The sequence below is a fragment of the Mercenaria mercenaria genome, chromosome 17, assembly GCF_021730395.1.
Source record: "Mercenaria mercenaria strain notata chromosome 17, MADL_Memer_1, whole genome shotgun sequence".
In the NCBI taxonomy this organism is placed as follows: Eukaryota; Metazoa; Mollusca; class Bivalvia; order Venerida; family Veneridae; genus Mercenaria; species Mercenaria mercenaria.
Genome location: NC_069377.1, coordinates 48,749,907 through 48,770,467, shown reverse-complemented (window position 1 = coordinate 48,770,467; position 20,561 = coordinate 48,749,907). Strand labels below are relative to the sequence as shown.

General features: G+C 36.2%; 1 protein-coding gene across 3 annotated transcripts in view; it reads left to right on the top strand.

Annotated features, from left to right (window-relative positions):
• The window catches only part of LOC123536222 (uncharacterized), a 74,959-nt gene extending 56,249 nt beyond the window's left edge, over positions 1-18,710 (top strand). The window contains exons 11-14 of one of the 3 annotated variants that reach the window (XM_045319200.2): positions 6,132-6,197; positions 12,074-12,291; positions 12,617-12,768; positions 13,269-18,710. In XM_045319200.2, coding sequence (XP_045175135.2) covers positions 6,132-6,197; positions 12,074-12,291; positions 12,617-12,768; positions 13,269-13,343 — 511 coding nt within the window. In that variant the 3' untranslated portion in view covers positions 13,344-18,710. Of the gene's footprint in view, positions 1-6,131; positions 6,198-12,073; positions 12,292-12,607; positions 12,769-13,268 lie in introns of all 3 variants that reach the window. The other 2 variants (XM_045319199.2, XM_045319198.2) reach the window with 2 other exon arrangements.
• Positions 18,711-20,561: the final 1,851 nt, after the last annotated feature.

The following is a 20,561-nucleotide window of genomic DNA, read 5'->3' as shown; positions in this document are numbered from 1 at the left end:
TTTTTTTTTTTTAAGATTAACTTCCCTTAGTTGTTACTATAAATAACTTATATTGTAACTTTTTTATAATTGACTGTAGGGAAAAACCAAGACCACTTTTCTGTGGTACAACATAGATGTTACTTTCCAATTTTAGGTGTATTTTAAGGTATCTCTACCTGGTAAGGAGTTTTTTTGTGGACTTAGAAAACAAAACACTTAGTTATTACTAAACAACCACAAAATTAAAATTCCATTTGCAAATACAGGTGCTAGAGTAAAGAAATTTGCTGTGACGGGCGTATATTGTGACATTCTTGCACTCTTGTTTCCAATGGGGCGAGCGCAATTAGCCAAAAATGTTCTGAAAATATACGAGCGGCAAATCTGATGAACAACTTTTTAATTTGGTGAGGCCTTAATGAGTTAACATAATGAGCATTAAAGCCTTTATAAAACATGATAGAATGGTGTTTTGCTTAAGAGTATTCAAATAACAGTGAGAGCTATTAATTCTTCTCATTCGGGCGCTGTTGAGGCATTATCTTGGTAATTATTTCATGTATTACAAAATGTAATGCAACAAAGTTCAAATAAGGCTTTTCAGTTATCCAAGTTAGAAAGCTGCAGGATTACTTCAAAATTAAAAAGAATATATTTTTACACTGCATGCAAGGTGCAGCTCAGAAATCACTGAGATGTAAGCTTCACAAATGAACATTGCAAATAGTTTGGCAAATTTTCATTGTTCAGAATACCGGTAATCTGAACTATTCTATGCTATTAAGATAAAAGTTACTCGGAAATCAAGTTCTTGCTTCCAAAAAAAAATAAAAAATGTACAAATCCTTCCTGCATGAAGTGTACTTCAGACATTTACCTAAAAAAATTCAAAGTATAAACAACAAAAGAAAATGAACAAGTCCGTCCCGCGTATATGAAGTTTACTTCAGACTTTAACTTATAAAAAAAAAACTAAGTATAAATGCCAAAAGAAATTGTACAAGTCTTTCCCGCGTATATGAAGTGTACTGCACAAATTTCAAGGTATCTGCGGTGTACATGCAGTGTACTGTTTTCTTGTACAAGTCCCTCCTGCGTACATGCAGTGTACTCCTTAAATTTTCAGAGTCTGTGCTGCGTACTTGAAGTGTACTAGTGACCTCCTGCGTACATGCTGTGTACTCGTCGAAATAGTACGCAGCATGTACGCGGCATGCGGTGTATGTAAAATGTACTCTTCTGGCATACTACTGTGTTCGCGTACAGAGGCTTGCTTCTGTAAGGGTAGAGCTAAAGATAGAAATACTTTCTGCATGACAAAATTGTAAATTTTGAACTTATTTCACACATAAAATGTGAGTAAATCGGGTTGAAAAGTACACACTACTAATCCTAATAATAAGAGTATTATTATAGGAAGGGATAGGGTTTTGGGGTCCTGCCCTAGAGGGTTTGAAATTCTGCAAGACAAAGTCATGTACTTGAAACCCATTTCAGACAGATATATCTGAACAAATCGGGTTGAAAGGTATACAGTATTAGTCTGGATAATTATCTCAGTTGCAGGAAATGTTCTTTCTGCTATCATAGAAACAGTCTGCCCTTCCTTTGGCAAATACACAAGATAAGATAAACTTTTAAAGTATACTGAATGCATCATTGTCAATGCCTGCCAAGTCAACATCATTGGAACAGTGATGTACCTTTGAAAAGTCTTTCATCATGTCTGTTTAATAACCCTGTTGATAAATAATATCACCTATCATTATTCATACAAACACAGGCAAAAACATTTGAGTCATGTAAAATAGGTCATAATAGTTAACATGAAGTCAATTATAAATCGATGTACCGGGTAACTCATTGCAGAGTTGGAGCGGTCTTCTGCGCATGCCCGAAAGTGATTATCAGTTGTAGCGCACGGCAAAAATATGCATATTTTTGCATGTCCGCATGCATTTAGTATACAATATGCATAAAATACTGACTAAAGGTTAGGGTTAGTATCACCATGGTTACAAAATATATACATTTAAGGTATTTTTTGTTCAAATTTAGTTAATCCGGTATGTACCGGAGTCTGTAATCTTATACCGGCGCTCCAAGTCTGCATTTAGTCACATTCATTATAAATTATAGAAACCATAGATGAATGATAAATCACTGAAGAAATAACTGCAGAATGCGCTAAATCGCCATTTTTTAGCTCATCTGATTTTTTGAAAAAAAATGATGATTTATTGTCATCACTTGAGCGGTTGTCGGCGTCGGCGTTGCCTGGTTAAGTTTTATGTTTAGGTCAGCTTTTCTCCTAAACTATCAAAGCTATTGCTTTGAAACTTGGAATACTTGTTCACCATCATAAGCTGACCCTGTATAGCAAGAAACATAACTCCATCTTGCTTTTTGCAAGATTTATGGCCCCTTTTGTACTTAGAAAATATCAGATTTCTTGGTTAAGTTTTATGTTTAAGTCAACTTTTCTCCTAAACTATCAAAGCTATTGCTTTGAAACTTGCAACACTTGTTCACCATCATAAGCAGACCCTGTACATCAAGAAACATAACTCCATCTTGCTTTTTGCAAGAATTATTGCCCCTTTTGGACTTAGAAAATCAGTTTTCTTGGTTAAGTTTTATGTTTAGGTCAGCTTTTATCCTAAACTATCAAAGCTATTGCTTTAAACCTTGCAACACTTGTTCACCATCATAAGCTGACCCTGTACAGCAAGAAACATAACTCCATCCTGCTTTTTGCAAGATTTATGGCCCCCTTTTGGACTTAGAAAATATCAGATATTTTGGTTAAGTTTTATGTTTAGGTCAACTTTTTCTCTTAAACTATCAAAGCTATTGCTTTGAAACTTGCAACACTTGTTCACCATCATAAGCTGACCCTGTACAGCAAGCAACATAACTCCATCCTGCTTTTTGCAATAATTATTGCCCCTTTTGGACTTAGAAAATCATTTTCTTGGTTGAGTATTATGTTTAAGGCAATTTTTCTCATAAACTATCAAAGCTATTGCTTTAAAACTTGCAACAGTTTTTCACCATCATAAGTGGACACTGTACATCAAGAAACATAACTCTATCCTGCTTTTTGCAAGAAAGATGGCCCTTTCTAGACTTAGAAAATCATGAGTTGGACAATATTTCTATTATACAAAAAAAATCAGATGAGCGTCAGCACCCGCAAGGCGGTGCTCTTGTTTAATGTGATGTGGCATGCCCCAGTACCCTCTAGCAGTATTATCATCAGCAGGCCTACAACTGAAAAATCCTCAGCCACGCTACTGCCTATTGTCATCAAACTTCATATAAGAGTTGTGTACTTGGTAAGGAGCAAACAACTGGTAGTCAAGTATCCTTAGGTCAAGGTCATTTTGTTCAAATATTGTAATACATGTGTATTTACCATACGGGGGATGGAACTGGCCATCTCTTTGTTGATGTCTTGTGAAGTGCCTATCAAAATAACCATGCAGTGATTGTTCAGCAGTAACTTTGTATTTTTTGTCGGGTTTAACACCAACACAGTTTATTCATAAGGCAACTTTTTCAGCATTTGATGGTGGAGGAAGACCCAAGGTGTCCCATGTCAGGCATTAGCGGCACCTGGGTAAAATGACCTTCCATAAACAAGCTGGATGGCTTCCTCTTATAAAGAAGTGAGGTTTTGAATCCACATTGACAGGAAGTCAGCTAGCATATTCACTCAGCCACGGAGGCTACTTACCTTTGTATTAAAACCCCCACTTAGTTTGTAGAATAATGGAAATGGCCACTACCCAGTCACTCTGAAAAGAGCAAGAATTTATCTGAACATAAAATTTATACATGTATCATACATCATCATATTCATTAAATATCAATTAACAAAATGGTTTATGAGCACTGGAATTTGTAGCATGTTAATACTGATACTGTGGTTTATATTATTCCCCCCATTAACATATATTTTCTTAACATTGATTTCTCATCGTCTGTCACTGAAGACGATACCTAATTAAGTTCTCTAATGGATATATATCTCCTGTCATATTTATCTGATCTTTTACGTGATCAATCAAGATGTGAAAAAAACCCATAAGTGGAAATGATCTTATAGCTGTAGGCATTACTTGTCTGCATATAGGTTATCCTGAATCTGTGGCAATATTGAGGAGGTCTCAATAGTCGAGCCGTTAAGGTTGCCGACTGCAAATCATTTACAGTTGTGGGCTCAAAACCTAATTTGATGCAGACCTCTATTGGCCGTGTAAAATTTGTAAATAATGTTTTACAAATGAGAGAATACAGTTTGATTAATCTTGATATATTTACATATTAAAATATTTTATTATAATCTTCAAATTTGCTTGACCATCTTGACATAAAACCCTGTAAACCAAAATGACTTACAGTATAAACAGAATAAAAGGGAAATATGATTGGGGAATACCTGTAGAACTTGAAAATAATGTAATATGAAAAAACACAACAGAAAATTACTATGAAATGGAAGGGGAAATAGTTGCAGAGTTATAATTCAGAAATAATATATAGCAAAAGAGTGTTTTAACACTTTATCCACGATGGGCGGTTATATGTCGGGCGTAATAATATTGCAAGGGCGCAGCCCGAGTGAAATTATTTGTATGACGTATTACAGCCAGAGAGTATAAATAGTGAAAGAACACAGTTTTGCTATAAATTATTATGCCCCCCTTCGAAGGAGGGGTATATTGTTTTGCAAATGTCGGTCGGTTGGTCTGTCTGGCAGTCGGTCTGTATGTAGACCAGTCCGTTTCCGGATGATATCTCAAGAACGCTTGGGCCTAGGATCATAAAAGTTGATAGGAAGGTTGTTCATCACCTGTAGATGACCCCTATCGATTTTGAGATCTGTATGTCAAAGGTCAAGGTCACAGTGACCCTGAACAGTTAAACGGTTTCCAAATGATAACTCAAGAACGCTTGGGCCTAGGGGCATGAAAGTTGATAGGAAGGTTGTTCATCACCTGCAGATGACCCCTATCGATTTTGAGATCTGTATGTCAAAGGTCAAGGTCACAGTGACCCTGAACAGTTAAATGGTTTCCAGATGATAACTCAAGATTGCTTGGGCCTAGGATCGTGAAAGTTGATATGGAGGTTGGTCATGACCAGCAGATGACCCCTATTGATTTTGAGGTCAGTAGGTCAAAGGTCAATGTCACATTGAACCCGAACAGTAGAACTTTTGTTCACAGTGAGCAAATAATTTCTGTTCCTTGTGCAATTACTGAATGAGGTCACAGTTACCAGGAACAGTAGAACGGTTTCATAGTGATAACTCAAGATTGCTTGGGCCTAGGATCATGAAACTTGATAGGGAGGTTGGTCATGACCTATAGATGACCCCTATAGATTTTGAGGTCTGTAGGCTAAAGGTCAAGGTCACATTTACCCGGAACAGTTAAACCCTTTCCAGACGATACCTTGAGAAGGCTTGGGCCTAGGATCACTAAACTTGGTAGGGAGGTTGATCATGACCAGGAGATGACCCCTGTTGATTTTGAGGTCAGTAGGTCAAAGGTCAATGTCACATTGAACCTGAACAGTAGAACTTTTGTTTACAGTGAGCAAATAATTTCTGTTCCTTGTGCAATTACTGAATGCATCAAGGGGGGCATTTCGTGTTCGACGAGCTCTTGTTTCGATTCTAGTATGCCCTTAATCTAAAACAGTAGATAAAGTATAGAAGCACTCTTTCTTTGCCACAACAAAAACTTTGACATCACCGCACGTTAACATGACGTCATTCTAGCATAAGAATGTTTTAACAGAGACAAGCATATTAGAATGAATATTAGGGAACATAAAATGGTCTGAAATCATTCGTCCTCCACCTGATTCATGTGGTGAAGTTGGCAGTTACTAGCAGAGAACAGGTTTGTACTGGTGCAGAATCCAGGAACACTAGTTAGGTTTTCTGCCCTATGTTACATAAATGAAATACTGTTGAAACACAGCGTAAAACCCAAAACAAACAAACAAGAGTCGACAGTTACTTTGCTTTTGTGGAGGCCTATGCTTGCAAATGATTTTCTTACAAATTTAAATGATTTATAACAGTAGAAGTTAAGATCATTGCCTCATAAATTGTACTGACTGTATATTTTCAGAGACTATGGTTCCAGTAATGACCAGAAAGTGCCTACTACAGACAAAAGTTGTCTTGAGTTTGATGGGTAAGATATAAAAATATTTTTATGCCCCCGAAGGGAGGTATATAGTTTTTGAACCGTCTGTCCGTCTGTCGGTCCGTCGGTCTGTCAGTCTGTCAGTCTGTCCGCAATTTTCGTGTCCGGTCCATATCTTTGTCATCGATGGATGGATTTTCAAATAACTTGGCATGAATGTGTACCACAGTAAGACGACGTGTCGCGCGCAAGACCCAGGTCCGTAGCTCAAAGGTCAAGGTCACACTTAGACATTAAAGGATAGTGCATTGATGGGCGTGTCCGGTCCATATCTTTGTCATCCATGGATGGATTTTCAAATAACTTTGCATGAATGTGTACCACAGTAAGACGACGTGTCGCGCCCAAGACCCAGGTACGTAGCTCAAAGGTCAAGGTCACACTTAGACTTTAAAGGATAGTGCATTGATGGGCGTGTCCGGTCCATATCTTTGTCATCCATGGATGGATTTTCAAATAACTTGGCATGAATGTGTACCACAGTAAGACGACGTGTCGCGCACAAGACCCAGGTCCGTAGCTCAAAGGTCAAGGTCACACTTAGACGTTAAAGGATAGTGCATTGATGGGCGTGTCCGGTCCATATCTTTGCCATCCATGGATGGATTTTCAAATAACTTGGCATGAATGTGTACCACAGTAAGACGATGTGTCGTGCGCAAGACCCAGGTCCGTAGCTCAAAGGTCAAGGTCACACTTAGAAGTTAAAGGTCATTTTTCATGATAGTGCATTGATGGGCGTGTCCAGTCTATATCTTTGTCATTCATGCATGGATTTTAAAATAACTACGCATGAATGTGTGACACAGTAAGATGACGTGTCGCGCGCAAGACCCAGCTCCGTAGGTCAAAGGTCCTAAACTCTAACATCGGCCATAACTATTCATTCAAAGTGCCATCGGGGGGCATGTGTCATCCTATGGAGACAGCTCTTGTTTACCTTAAATTGGACAACACACAATGGAAGGAAGATACAAACATTTTTAGACAATAAATTCTAAAGAAATTAACAAATATAATCAAGTTCTTGTTGCCAGCATTTGTGCTCTGTAGAATGAACTATTTTCAGGGTTTGAATTTACATTACTGATGGAATGCTGGTGAATATTTCAAGTTGCTAATGGTTTTAGGTGAAAATGTTTGGTTAAATGATCTGCATTTTAATTGACGATATTTATCACTTTTGACAATCCACTGTCAATGTAGTTCATTTTGTCACATTTTAGAATGCTAGGATCTTTAGAGGAAGTTTACATTTGTTAGTCTAAAATCTACATGCCTACTGAAGGGTTTACAAGTACCTGCAACAATATTGATGATTTTACCACACGTACAGTGATTTGATGCCCCTTGAAATTTGTTTGGGGGTGTGGGGGGTGGGGCACTTAGATTTACCCTTGTCCATTTGTCTGTTCATCAGTTCGGGCCTAGAAGTTTATGTCACATGTATGTCAAAAAGTTTTTAGGCTGTGGTCATGAAACATGATTATAGGAATTTTATTCAGCATGTGAAGTTGTACACCTGGGGTTTTGTTTGGGATTTCACACAGCCAGACCAGATTTACGGCCCTTGATTTAGTAAACAATATGCTAAAAGGACCAAAACATTTGTGTTGCTTGTATCTCTAAAAATACTTGACCAAGTCATTAAACCTTACAGGAATATTATTCTTGAGTGTGAAGTTGTGGAGCTGCTGTTTAGTTGGGGATTTCACTTAGCCAGCACAGGGTTATGGCCCCTAACTTAGTCAAAAGTGTGCATTAAGGGTCAAAACATCTGTTCAGAATATATCTCAACCTAATGTCATGAGAGAATTGTAACATATCATGTGAAGTTGTATACCTAATGTGTATATTAGTGAATTAGACATTGTGGGTTGAAAATGCAAATTGTTTTATTATTTGGCGAGTCCTGCGAAAAGATGTAGGTAGAAAGTCTGGCTTAATTCTAACCAGATTGTCTTTAGGTATTTAAAAAGAAATTGAGCATAGAACGCTGTTATAGAATAAATATATGAACATTAGTTTGTCACAAGCTTCTTAGAATAACTATGTCACCCACATGTAGTTGGGGAGACATATTGATTTTAGTGTTGTCCATTTGAGTATGTCACAAAGTCCACTCAACTGCTCTGAGATGACAAGGAGGAATTTTCAGCAGACCTCGCGAGTGTTTGTTAGAAGTTTAGTTGCGCATATCATCATCATGTTCCGATTAGATTCATGACCCTTGATTTGTCAAATTCTTTGATATCTGTGCTACTTTTCCTATATCACAGGTTGGACTTCCACCAAACTTCACAGGAGTTAACACTGCCAAGCCTAGTTGTGTATATCCTTGGAATGTTACGGTTTATTTGGCTTTCCCTTGAGTTTATGCCCTTTATTTCTGGCATTTTACAATTTCTATATGTTAAGTGGTGGGAGACATATGTTATTTATGAAAAACAATCTCTAGCCTTTTAATATATATCATGTACTTCAGGCAAGGCTTTCATTCTGATTTTTTTAATTCATATACTCAGCTTTTCTTGTTTATTTTGTTGCAATGATAATATTATAACTTAACAATTCTAACTAGTTCAACCGCAGCCATGATATGGGATTATTGTGCAATTGGAACTACTTTTAGTGTGACTCTACAGTTGTATCAGTCCACAAAGTAAATTCCAAGGAATAGATTTTATGACCTTGAAAAAAAAATGGTTTTACAGCATAGAACATGTTATATTTTTACAATAGCTGAAATAATTTGAAATCGGTAAGTTAAACCAATCTAGTAGAGTAGGCTCTGAAGACCAGTCTCAGAACTACCCCATCTGATTGGTTGAATCTGAGCTTTTTGTGCCCCACCCCCCCCCCCCCCCCCCCAAACCCATGAGTGGTGGGGGCATATAGATTTGGTCTTGTACGTGCATCTGTGTGTGCGTCCGTCCGCCCGTTCGAAGTTCGTGAGGCGCCTAGCTCGAAAAGTATTTAATACAAATTGATGAAACCTTGCATGAGTGTTTATCATGGTATGAACTTGCGCAGATAGATTTGGTCTTGTCCGTGTGTGCGTCTGTCCGTCCGAAGTTTGTGACGCGCCTAGCTCGAAAAGTATTTGATACAAACTGATGAAACCTTGCATGAGTGTTTATCGTGATATGAACTTGGGCACCTCCTATTTTTCGTCTGGCTCCGCCCCCTATTTTCAGAGTTATGGCCCCTGAAATAGTCAAAAATGCACATTTTCACCTTGTGACACGCCCTATTTTCAGAGTTATGGCCCCTGAAATAGTCAAAAATGCACATTTTCACCTTGTGACATGCCTAGCTCAAAAAGTATTTGATATAGATTCATGAAACCTTGCATGAGTCTTAATCATGATATGAACTTGCGCACCTTCTATTTTTCCTCTGGCTCTGCTCCCTATTTTCAGAGTTATGGCCCCTGAAATAGTAAAAAATGCACATATTTACCTTGTGACACGCCTAGCTCAAAAAGTATTTGATATAGATTTATGAAACCTTGCATGAGTCTTAATCATGATATGAACTTGCGCACCTCCTATTTTTCATCTGACTCCGTCCCCTATTTTCAGAGTCTTGGCCCCTGAAATAGTCAAAAATGCACATTTTCACCTTGTGACATGCCTAGCTCAAAAAGTATTTGATATAAATTGATAAAACCTTGCATGAGTCTTAATCATGATATAAACTTGCACACCTCTAATTTTTTGGCTGGCTCCACCCCCTATTTTTAAAGTTATGGCCCCTGAAATAGTAAAAAGATGCACTTTTTCACCTAATTATGTGCCTAGCTCAAAAAGTATCAGATGTAAATTCAGGAAACCTTGCTGGAGTCTTTATCGTGATGTGACCTTGCACACTTGGCATTCCTCTTGAGAATCTTAGCTCTTATTACAGAGTTATGGCCCTTGACATAGCCAAAATAGTGGATTTTTTGTTTGTGATGCTCATAGCTCAGAAAGTATATGGCCTACAGGGTTCATACGCGTCAGGGAAAAGTCAGGGAAAATTTTTTTTTCAAGGTTAGGGAATAGTCAGGGAATTTTACAAAATGTCAGGGAAATTTTGAAATTTGGAAAATGTCAGGAAAATGTCAGGGAATTTTCAGATCTGGTTAGGCAACAATTTGTAAAGGTTAAAGCAGTTTCTTCAAATATTTCCTTTTTCATGAAAGCTATCACACTTACAACAATTAAAGCATGATTTTAAATTATATGCATATATCTATATTCTACATATTTTTTAAATTCCATTTAGAAGAAACTAAAAGGGATTTGCACCCCTTACCTCCTGAGCAAATCTGGTGATGGCTATATCTAATGATTCGATCCCCTTCTCTCCTGTATAGTGTCCATTACACATAGCCATTACTATATATACATATAGTATATAATAGTATGCAATACTGTCACTTAATTATGCAGGGCTTATTTTATGTGCGATATATAAAATTGAACATAATATTATCTACAATACCTTAAAGACATGCTTTTGCTACCAAGGTGTTTTGCATGGTATATATCCTATAGATGTTACTCTTTTTAATTGGTAATCAGAATGACAATTCCATTTTAATGTAATTTAGTAAAGCTATGTTCAGAAAAACAGTTTGATTTGGCTAATATGTTCAGGTTTCCAAAAGTCATTGCTTTATTGTCTATTGGTCATAACATAAAAACATTTGTTTGTTTGAAACAGTGTATTTGATTACTTTTTAATGCATGATAATCCATGTCATTTTGCTTGCCAATGTGTTTTGTACAATCACCAGCTCCATATCCAGTTGATTTGGAATAAACAAACAAAATATTAAACAATGTAAATGTTTGTCAAAAAAGGAGGTAAGGGTTGGCTGTAGGGGTGGTGGAGGCCAACATTCTATTTTTCATTTAAAATTGAATCACTAAATGTGCACATTTTAAGATAACAAAAGTCATACTAGGTGACTTGGTTTGTATCGTACCGAACCAAAAAGTCAGGGAAAAATGCTTTCATGTCAGGGAAATGTCAGGGAATTTTGTCTGAAAGAATGTGTATGAACCATGTTTTCACCTTGTGACACGCCTAGCTGGAAAAGTATTTGATATAGATTCATGAAAAACTTGCATGAGTCTTAATCATGATATGAACTTGCGCACCTCATATTTTTCATTTGGGTCTGCCCCCTATTTTTAGAGTTATGGCCCCTGAAATAGTCAAAAATACATATTTTCACCTTGTGATGCACCTAGCTCAAAAAGTATTCAATATGAATTGTTGAAAACTTGCATAAGTCTTTATCATGATATAAACTTGCACACCTCTAATTTTTTGGCTGGCTCCACCTCCTATTTTTAAAGTTATGGCCCCTGAAATAGTAAAAAAATGCACTTTTTCACCTAATTATGTGCCTAGCTCAAAAAGTATCAGATGTAAATTCAGGAAACCTTGCTGGAGTCTTTATCGTGATGTGAACTTGCACACTTGGCATTCCTCTTGAGAATCTTAGCTCTTATTACAGAGTTATGGCCCGTGAAATAACCAAAATAGTGGATTTTTTGTTTGTGATGCTCATAGCGCAAAAAGTAAAAGGCCTAGAATAATGAATCATTTTCTTAAAATGATTGTTGAGGCTATACCCCATTAAGACTGTAAACATTTGAATTATTGGTCCTCATTTATGACAAATGTACCAGTGGGGGGCACACTCTGTGTCCTGCAGACACATTCTAGTTTTTTTTTAATTTTACCAATTGCAAGGTTAGACTTCTCCTCTAACACACAATTCTTTCTTTTCTAAGGGATGTAACTACTTTGGGACACATTGCATCTTCTTTGTAGAGTTATCAGTCTAATATTACACTTCCTTTCAGCTATCTTCTGTTCCACAAATATAATGCAGCACTGATGGATCCTGGCTGTAGCTCATCTAAAAAGGCTCTGACCATTGCAGACATGTGGGAGAAACTGGAACCAGAAGATCGTACTCGGTATGCTAGGATCGCTTCCCTGGATCAGTCTGATGATTCCAATGATCTGTCTGCTGATCTCCTCGGCATTGATTTAAAACCTTTACATAAGGAACATACAGGTTTGTTCTAACAATCTCATAAAAAATAGTGTATTTTCTAAAAATTCCCACTGACACTAAAGTAGTTAAACTGAAATAACCTCAAAAAACTTCAGTTAAAGCAGGTTTCTATCAGTTGTTTCTGTTTACACTTTTGGGGCTTATGAAAAAGGTCACAAACACTGGGGTTTGCATCTTTATATTGTAATGTTTCTCCATAACTTGTGTTATAGTGGTAGAGGTTTGTGACATGGAAAAAGTATTGTAAATTAAGAAGCAAAACTAAAACATGAAAATCTTTAATCATTTCCATTTATCCTATATCATTCTGTTCCAGCTCTAGCAGGTATTGGAAATATACAAGAAGATACTGGAAGTCAGGAAGTTCCAAGCCTTGTACTTGACCTGTCGGACGAGATGCACAGGAATTTCGAGCTTCAGTTTATAGAAGGGTATGAGGACCTGGGGGTGTTCTATCACAGTGATGTCTTGAAGGAGGTATTCAGCTGTACTTTAATTTATGTCTTCAACTGTTCGGAGATCCTCTTGTTCCTTGCAGTTGTTCTGTCTGGGGATCTGAATAACCGGGGAGCTGACTCTAATGTTAAATAAAACAAAATATGTGCAAGTTGTTAAAAAGCTTTGTTAACAAATGTAAAGAAAATTAAAATGTAGAAATAAGAAAAAAAGATTTCAGCTTAATGCTAGTGCAGTTCATGGTTTTTCCATTAATTTTGTATGAACTCCAAAAAAATTCATTTCTCAATTGAACTTCCCTTTATTGTGTTAGCTCGTCTATGACACACCTCACAAAATTGTAAGTCGGACATCATTCCAAGTTATTCCCAGCTATTGCATGAAATAGAGGTTGTCCAAAAAGAGCACACTTTTATTACATTTACGGAAAATCGAGACTCCTTCTTTTTGCATATTTTTCATTGGAAGAGAATCATCCAATAGATTCAAGACTATGTTTAATGTTGTATAATATTTTCCAGAATTTGTCGAGAGACTCGAGTGAAGGATTTCATGACTTGGAGCAAGAGACTCAAGTTGTACCACAGATGGGATGAATTCAATAAAAACATTCTGCACCATTTTTATTGATTTCTTTTACTGATGTTTTAGGAAAATATTTAGTTTTGTTCATTGTAATGTAGATTTGTATTCAAAGGGAATGTCTCATTTATATTTCTTCATAAAAGCTTGTTTTTATTTTATTTAGAAATAGAACAAAAATTGTTGAAATAGAACAGAAATTGTTGTTCTCTTAATGGAAAAATGTCAGTATATGTGTTTATTTGACATATTAGTACGTGTTAAACATACAAAATGTTGTAAGATAACATGAAAATTGTAGGTGTGTAAACAAGTTTTACAAACACCCTACATTATGGTAGTTCTGCACATTTGCACACTGGAAGTCATAGTGTAATGTCTTTTATTTCGATAACATACTAGGATAAAGTTTGGAGCCTACATATAAATGTCAAGCCATATGTACATTCATAAAAATGGCACAATTGAGCTGTGCCATAAGAAAACCAACATGTGCGTTTGCGACCAGCATGGATCCAGACCAGCATCTGCGCAGTCTGGTCAGGATCCATGCTGTTTGCTAACGGTTTCTCTAATTGCAGTAGGCTTTGAAAGCGAACAGTATAGATCCTGACCAGACTGCTTGGATGCGCAGGCTGGTCTGGGGATCCATGCTGGTCACAAATGCACTATGTTGGTTTTCTCATGGCATGGCTCAATTTTCTTTTTAAGAAAAGAAAAGGTAAATATGTTGATAAGGGAAATAATTTAAAGCAATGCTTTCAGATCTGCTTGGTTTGCAGATCTTGCCAATTTTGTGTATTCTGAAGTTTTGAAAATTCAGGTTTTAATCAAATTTGTCATTGTAGAAGAAATGTAGATCTGAATGTGCAGAATTACCTTAATCCATTTCTTACGTGTGTTTAGTTGATACAAAACCTGTACTATAAATTATGAAGGAAAATGATTTGTTGGCTCTGCTACCATAAAATGTACAAAATTTGGAATGGCATAATTAAGTTTTACAGGTGTTTTATGAACATGAATGTAGATGTTACCCTGCTAAATGTCTATAATGAACTTTTCTGTCTTTCAATTTGGACAATACCAATAACTGTTTTTACCATGAAGATACTGACGGAATAGCGAACAGTGCAGGTCATGATCAGACTGCATGGACGTGCAGGCTGATCATAATCTACACTGGCCGCAAAGGCAGAATCAATCGTGTCAAGCATGATGAGGGTTAAAATTGCTGGATTTTTACACCACAAGATACTAAAGTGCTTAATATTCCACAACTGAATAGGCAGTTGATATGGTTATAGTTTAAGTCTGACTGTCCGTAACACATTGTCTGCAGCTTAACGCCAAAACTAGAGACAGTTTGAAGGGAATTTGCTTAAACTTTAGAACAGTCCAGCATGGCTCTTGTTATAATACATATTCCCATACAAGTATGAAATCTCAACCTGAATCTCTATAAATTAATAAACAGAATTTCTGGGTGTATTATATGTGTTCAAGAAATTTAATGTGATATACCACATTTTTGCTCTCCCAAGGGTGGTCTTTGTAGACAGGTTTGACTGTATATATATATTTATGTCTCCCATCATATAGTTGTGTGGGAGATATACTGATTTACTGCTGTGTGTTTGTCTATCTGTCACAAATCTTGTCCGTGCTCTATGTCAAACAGTTCTCATCCGATCTTTACCAAACTTGAAAAAAAATGTGTTTACCAATAAGTCCTCGGCCAAGTTCAATAAAGAGCTAAATCGCCCCAGGCCCTTAGAATTATGGCCCTTGATTTACCAAAAATCGCTCTGTACACATTTATCCACATATTAAGTTGAATATTCCTCATCCGATCATCACCTAACTTGAATAAAATGTGTTTGCCAATAAGACCTCGGCCAAGTTTAATAACTAGCCAAAGCGGCCCAGGCACTTCAGAATTATGGTCCTTGAGTAACTGAAAATCACTCTATACACGGTTACCAGTGATACATGTATTGGTGCATGGTTGACTCCAATACTTAACTATTCAGATGATTAGGCAGTTGTGGGAGACATGCGCTTTTCTCAAAAGTAGCTCTAGTTAGTTTTGATTTCTCTGTCTTTTACATTAATTTTTTCTTGAATTTTGCTTACCTTTAAAGTGAAAGATCTCCAAAACAACAAAATTGTCAGCAAACATTTGCTGTTGAAATAGGAAATGTTGTGGTGAAACATGATGTTATGACATCTGTAGTGTTGTGTGACCTCTTGAATGCTCAGTATTTGGGTCGCAAGATTCTTTGGGGATTTTAGACTGTTTGCCTGTAGCCTCCTGCCTTTGCAACAATTGCATACCAAGATCAGCGTGCACATCCTGTTCTGCACTGTTTGCTATTTGGTCAGTAAATTTCAGTGAACACTCCTTCAAATGATAAGTGGTACTGCCCAAATTGAATGATAGACCATTCCATTTTAGAAATATAGCAGGGTAAAGGTTACTATTTGATAATATCACAGCCTAGCAAAAATTGTCAGGACACATTAATATGTAGACACTATTTAATGGTATAGATTACTTTAATGATTTTGTGGGTGTTTAAGTTATTGCTGCAATTTACAACATCTATCATTGAAACTGTCAAAGGGATGCAAATTGCAACAAATAATATCCACGATTTTGTATGTTTTAAATTGATCTTTTGTTATAATTTGGGTGTAAAGTAGTATCACCCTGTGATATATGACTCACCAGCTAATAATTACCGTGCATATTGTTTTTGTTTTTTTTCTAATAATACAGGGTGGAGTGACAGAGCATTTTAGATCTTTTGTAGATATATGATAGCAAAAATAAAGGTAAAAGCTGTATCATGTGTAATCCATAATTTGTTGGAAAAAACAAGAGTTAAACATTCAAGAAAACATTGGAGTTTAGATTCTTTTCTTGAATTTTCTTTTTTAGCCATTAAATATTCATTCTTTAATATTGGGATTGGGTATTGAACTGTTTACTTTTTATGCCCCTAAAGGGAGGCATATAGTTTTTTAACCGTCTGTCAGTCTGTCTGCAATTTTCGTGTCCGGTCCATATCTTTGTCGTCGATGGATGGATTTTCAAGTAACTTGGCATGAATGCGTACCACAGTAAGACGATGTGTCGCGCGCAAGACCCAGGTCCGTAGCTCAAGGTCAAGGTCACACTTAGACATTTAAGGTCATTTTTCATGATAGTGCATTCGTGTCCGGTCCATATCTTTGTCATCCATGGATGGATTTTCAAATAACTTGGCATGAATGTGTACCACAGTAAGACGACGTGTCGTGCGCAAGACCCAGGTCCGTAGCTCAAAGGTCAAGGTCACACTTAGACGTTAAAGGTTATATTTCATGATAGTGCATTGATGGGCGTGTCCGGTCATATCTTTGTCATTCATGCATGGATTTTAAAATTATTGGGCATGAATGTGTACCACAGTAAGACGACGTGTCGCGCGCAAGACCCAGTTCCGTAGGTCAAAGGTCCTAAACTCTAACATAGGCCATAACTATTCATTCAGAGTGCCATCGGGGGCATGTGTCATCCTATGGTGACAGCTCTTGTTCTGACTGTAATGACAAGGCATAAGATGAGGATTTGTATGTTTTGGTTTTAGTCCTATTTTTGAACAGTGGTTCATTTATGTAATGAATTGTTAATCTGACCAGTGGTCCTGGATTCTGTACAAACTTCTTTACATGTATCATTGGTGTAGGACAATATGATTTCAGATAAAAATCAAAATCAAATATATACACATAAATGTTCATCATCGTAATATTATGAGAATTTAGGACAACTTAGGTCATAAGATCAAAGGTCATGGTCACCTACAGAGGTCAAAGGTCAGTATTTCAATATTTTACCATCTCTTATTAAAACTGTGCCTTAGGGTATAAATCATTGATAGCTCTAGTTACATTTGATGGACTTCATTTATTTGGTTCTAGCACCCTTTAATCGTATTTTTTAGTGATTTTTGTAAATAACTTTTGTTAATGTTTGTTAATCATTCTAAAATCTTTGCAAGCTGCATGGGAAAAAATGCTAATGATGAGAGTGCCTTAAATGGGTAATTATTTATTTTGTATGTTTTTCTTGTTGTAAACAGTTGCAGTACTTTGTTTTTGTTGTATTGTTTGGTTGGATCATGCACAAGTAAAAACCCTTGCATTTTATAAATTATTGTGTTTTTTTCTTGTTATATCACATGAAATTGTTGTTAACACAGTAGAGGCCACACTTATACTCTTTCAATAAAGTGTGTCAGATGTCATAGAAAATTCTTGTTAAGGTTTAAGAGTATATCATCAAAACACAGAAATATTTGATAAACGAACAACATCTTTACCAACAATCTACCTGTTCTGCCGAACTGTCCTGTACAATGGATACTTAAAATAGTCTGAAAAAACTGTCCCCCTTTAAAAATGAATGCCATTTGTAAATAAATAAAAGTAAACAACTGCTAAAAACTACATTCCACCTAGTTCTGTGAAATTTCAGCACTGGGACATTATTGCAATTGCATCACATATGTGTAACAATTCTTTGAAAATGGTGAGTTAATGTTTGTCTCTGTGAATATAGGTCAAGTTCGAAACTGGGTTACCTATGTTCAAAAACCAGCTCACTAGTTCAAATCATAGAAAAACTTTGTTAACATTCTAGAGAGTCACATTTTTAGCTTGACTATTCGAAGAGTAGTCCGAGCTATTCTACTCACCCTGGCGTTGGCGTCACACCTTGGTTACAGTTTTGCATGCAAGTACATGTATATATAGCTCATTTAAAGGCATATAGCTTTGAAACTTATTTCACTGGATCAAGTCCCATAACCAGGGCTAGCGCTGGAATGGGCATTTTGAGCAAAATGCTTAAAATGCTAATTTTGGCTCAAGAAAATTCAGAAATGGCTCAAACTCTAAAAAAACCCTTCTTTAAGAATTAAAACCAGGTATGTTATTTTGGACCAAAGAGTGCCAAGACAGACTGTGTCAAAACATGCAATATACAAGAGGCACCATCCACGGTCCATTAACACCATTAAGTGACAATAAACCTATGCCACTGGGGTAATTAAAAGCATCTCTCACAGTTTGTTTAGCTAAATTGGTACTGATTAATGAATATACATGGATCAAAGGTGTTGTTTGTGGCACATGCCATGACTAAAGTTCCTTGATTGAATAAAATATTGAGCCATCTTTTATAAACTCATCAAAAGACAAGATTAAAGAATGTTGAAAGGTATGTGTGTTTGAACTTTATTGTTCAAAAAAGTTTAATTAAATAAAATTATTTCAAATGAGTAATTCATTATTGATGCCAATAAGTATATAATAAAATGTTTTTAAATTAATTTCTTGCTTGTCATTGTGGCTGAAAAATGTAGTTCTGAATCAGGTAGTTTACCTCCTGCATGGAAAGCAAAATCTGTGAAAAGTAAAACTAAACCCTAAATCCAGCTATAAAATGGAAAAATAGATTTTCCTTGGTTGCTTGTGGATTACTTGTAAGTTTGTGTGATTTATTTCAAAACTAATAAATAAAAACATTGCTTAAGAGTTGTCCCAGCAGTTACATGTATATAATATATTGTTAATTTATTGAGAAATGATATAAATTATGGTTAAAAATAAATTTATCCTTGATGCCCTGTGAAGCCCTGTCATGGACACACGAATGGACGTGCAAGCCTATATTGCTAATTTATTGAGAAATGATATAAATTATGGTTAAAAAGAAATTTATCCTTGATGCCCTGTGAAGCCCTGTCATGGACACACGAATGGACATGCAAGCCTATATTGCTAATTTATTGATAAATGATATAAATTATGGTTAAAAATAAATTTATCCTTGATGCCCTGTTTTGCTTATTATTACACAAGGACAGACCATTCAGTTATGAAGCATTTAGTTTGATTTAACATTTATGGATAAATGTGTTTTCTGCTGCAATCTAAGCATTTGAAATACCTTAAAGCCTGAAAGCTTCAGGGGGCAAAGCCCCCTGTGAACCCCACTAAAACCCTATCATGGACACACGGATGGGCGTGCGATCCGTGGCGTAAAAATTTGGCTCAAACTTTTTTCAACCCAGCGCTAGCCCTGCATAACTCTGACATGTATTTTGGGCAAATTACGCCCCCTTTTGGACTTAGAAAATTCTGGTTAAAGTTTTGTTTTCAAGTTGCTATCTCCAAAACTAAGGCATAAATTGATTTGAAACTTGTGTCTTCAGGGTTTTAAAACTAGGTGATAGCATCAAAAGCGTATTTTGCAAAATTGCTCCATTTTTGGACTTAGAAAATCCTGGTTATAGTTTTGCATGCAAGTTACTATCTCCAAAGCTAATGCAGATGCTGGATTGAAACTCAATAGATATTTTAACATTTAGTGTAATATTCCTGTTTCTGGGACAACAATTTGAATAGTTGCACATTGGCCGTCTTACAGACAGCTCTTGTCTACCTGGTCTTTATTTTAATATTTGCTAAAATGTTTTCAATGAAATCTAGAGCAAGTCTGAAACCCCAATTTCTGCTTCAATTCATAAAAGTTTGTCAGATTGTTTATCTTTAAGAAATTTGGCCAGGTTCGTTACCTGCAGTCATTAACTAGGTCACTTGGTCAAATCATACAAAAACCCTTGTTTACCCAATCTAGAGGCCACATTTTTCATGTTCATGGTAAATAATTGTCGGAATGTTTCAGTCCTAGGAAAACCTAGCAAACACACTATAAATCTTTTTCCCATGATGTCGTAACAGGTTGTTAAATTAAATATAGTTCAAGTTCGAAAGTGGGTTATCTAAGGTAAAACAAAAATAGGTCACAAGGTCAAATCATAGCAAAACCTTGTTAACACAGTTTAGGTTACCTTTCCACCTGATTTTCTTAAATGTTTGTAAGATTGTATCCATGAAATCTTGGTCAATTTTGAAAAGTGTTGCATGAGATCGCTAGATCAAATCATAGAATAAAACTTGTTTACATACAAGAAGCCACATTTCTACCAGATCTACATGAAATTTTGTCGGTATGTCCGACTTTATGAAATCTTGGTGAAGTTTAAACTTTGGGAACTAGAGTTAATAAGTAGGTCACTATGTCATATGACTGAAAATCTTGGTTAATGTTCTACCATTCTGACATTTTAAGAAATGATTTCAAATATGTGTGTTGTAATAGACAGTTTGGATACTTT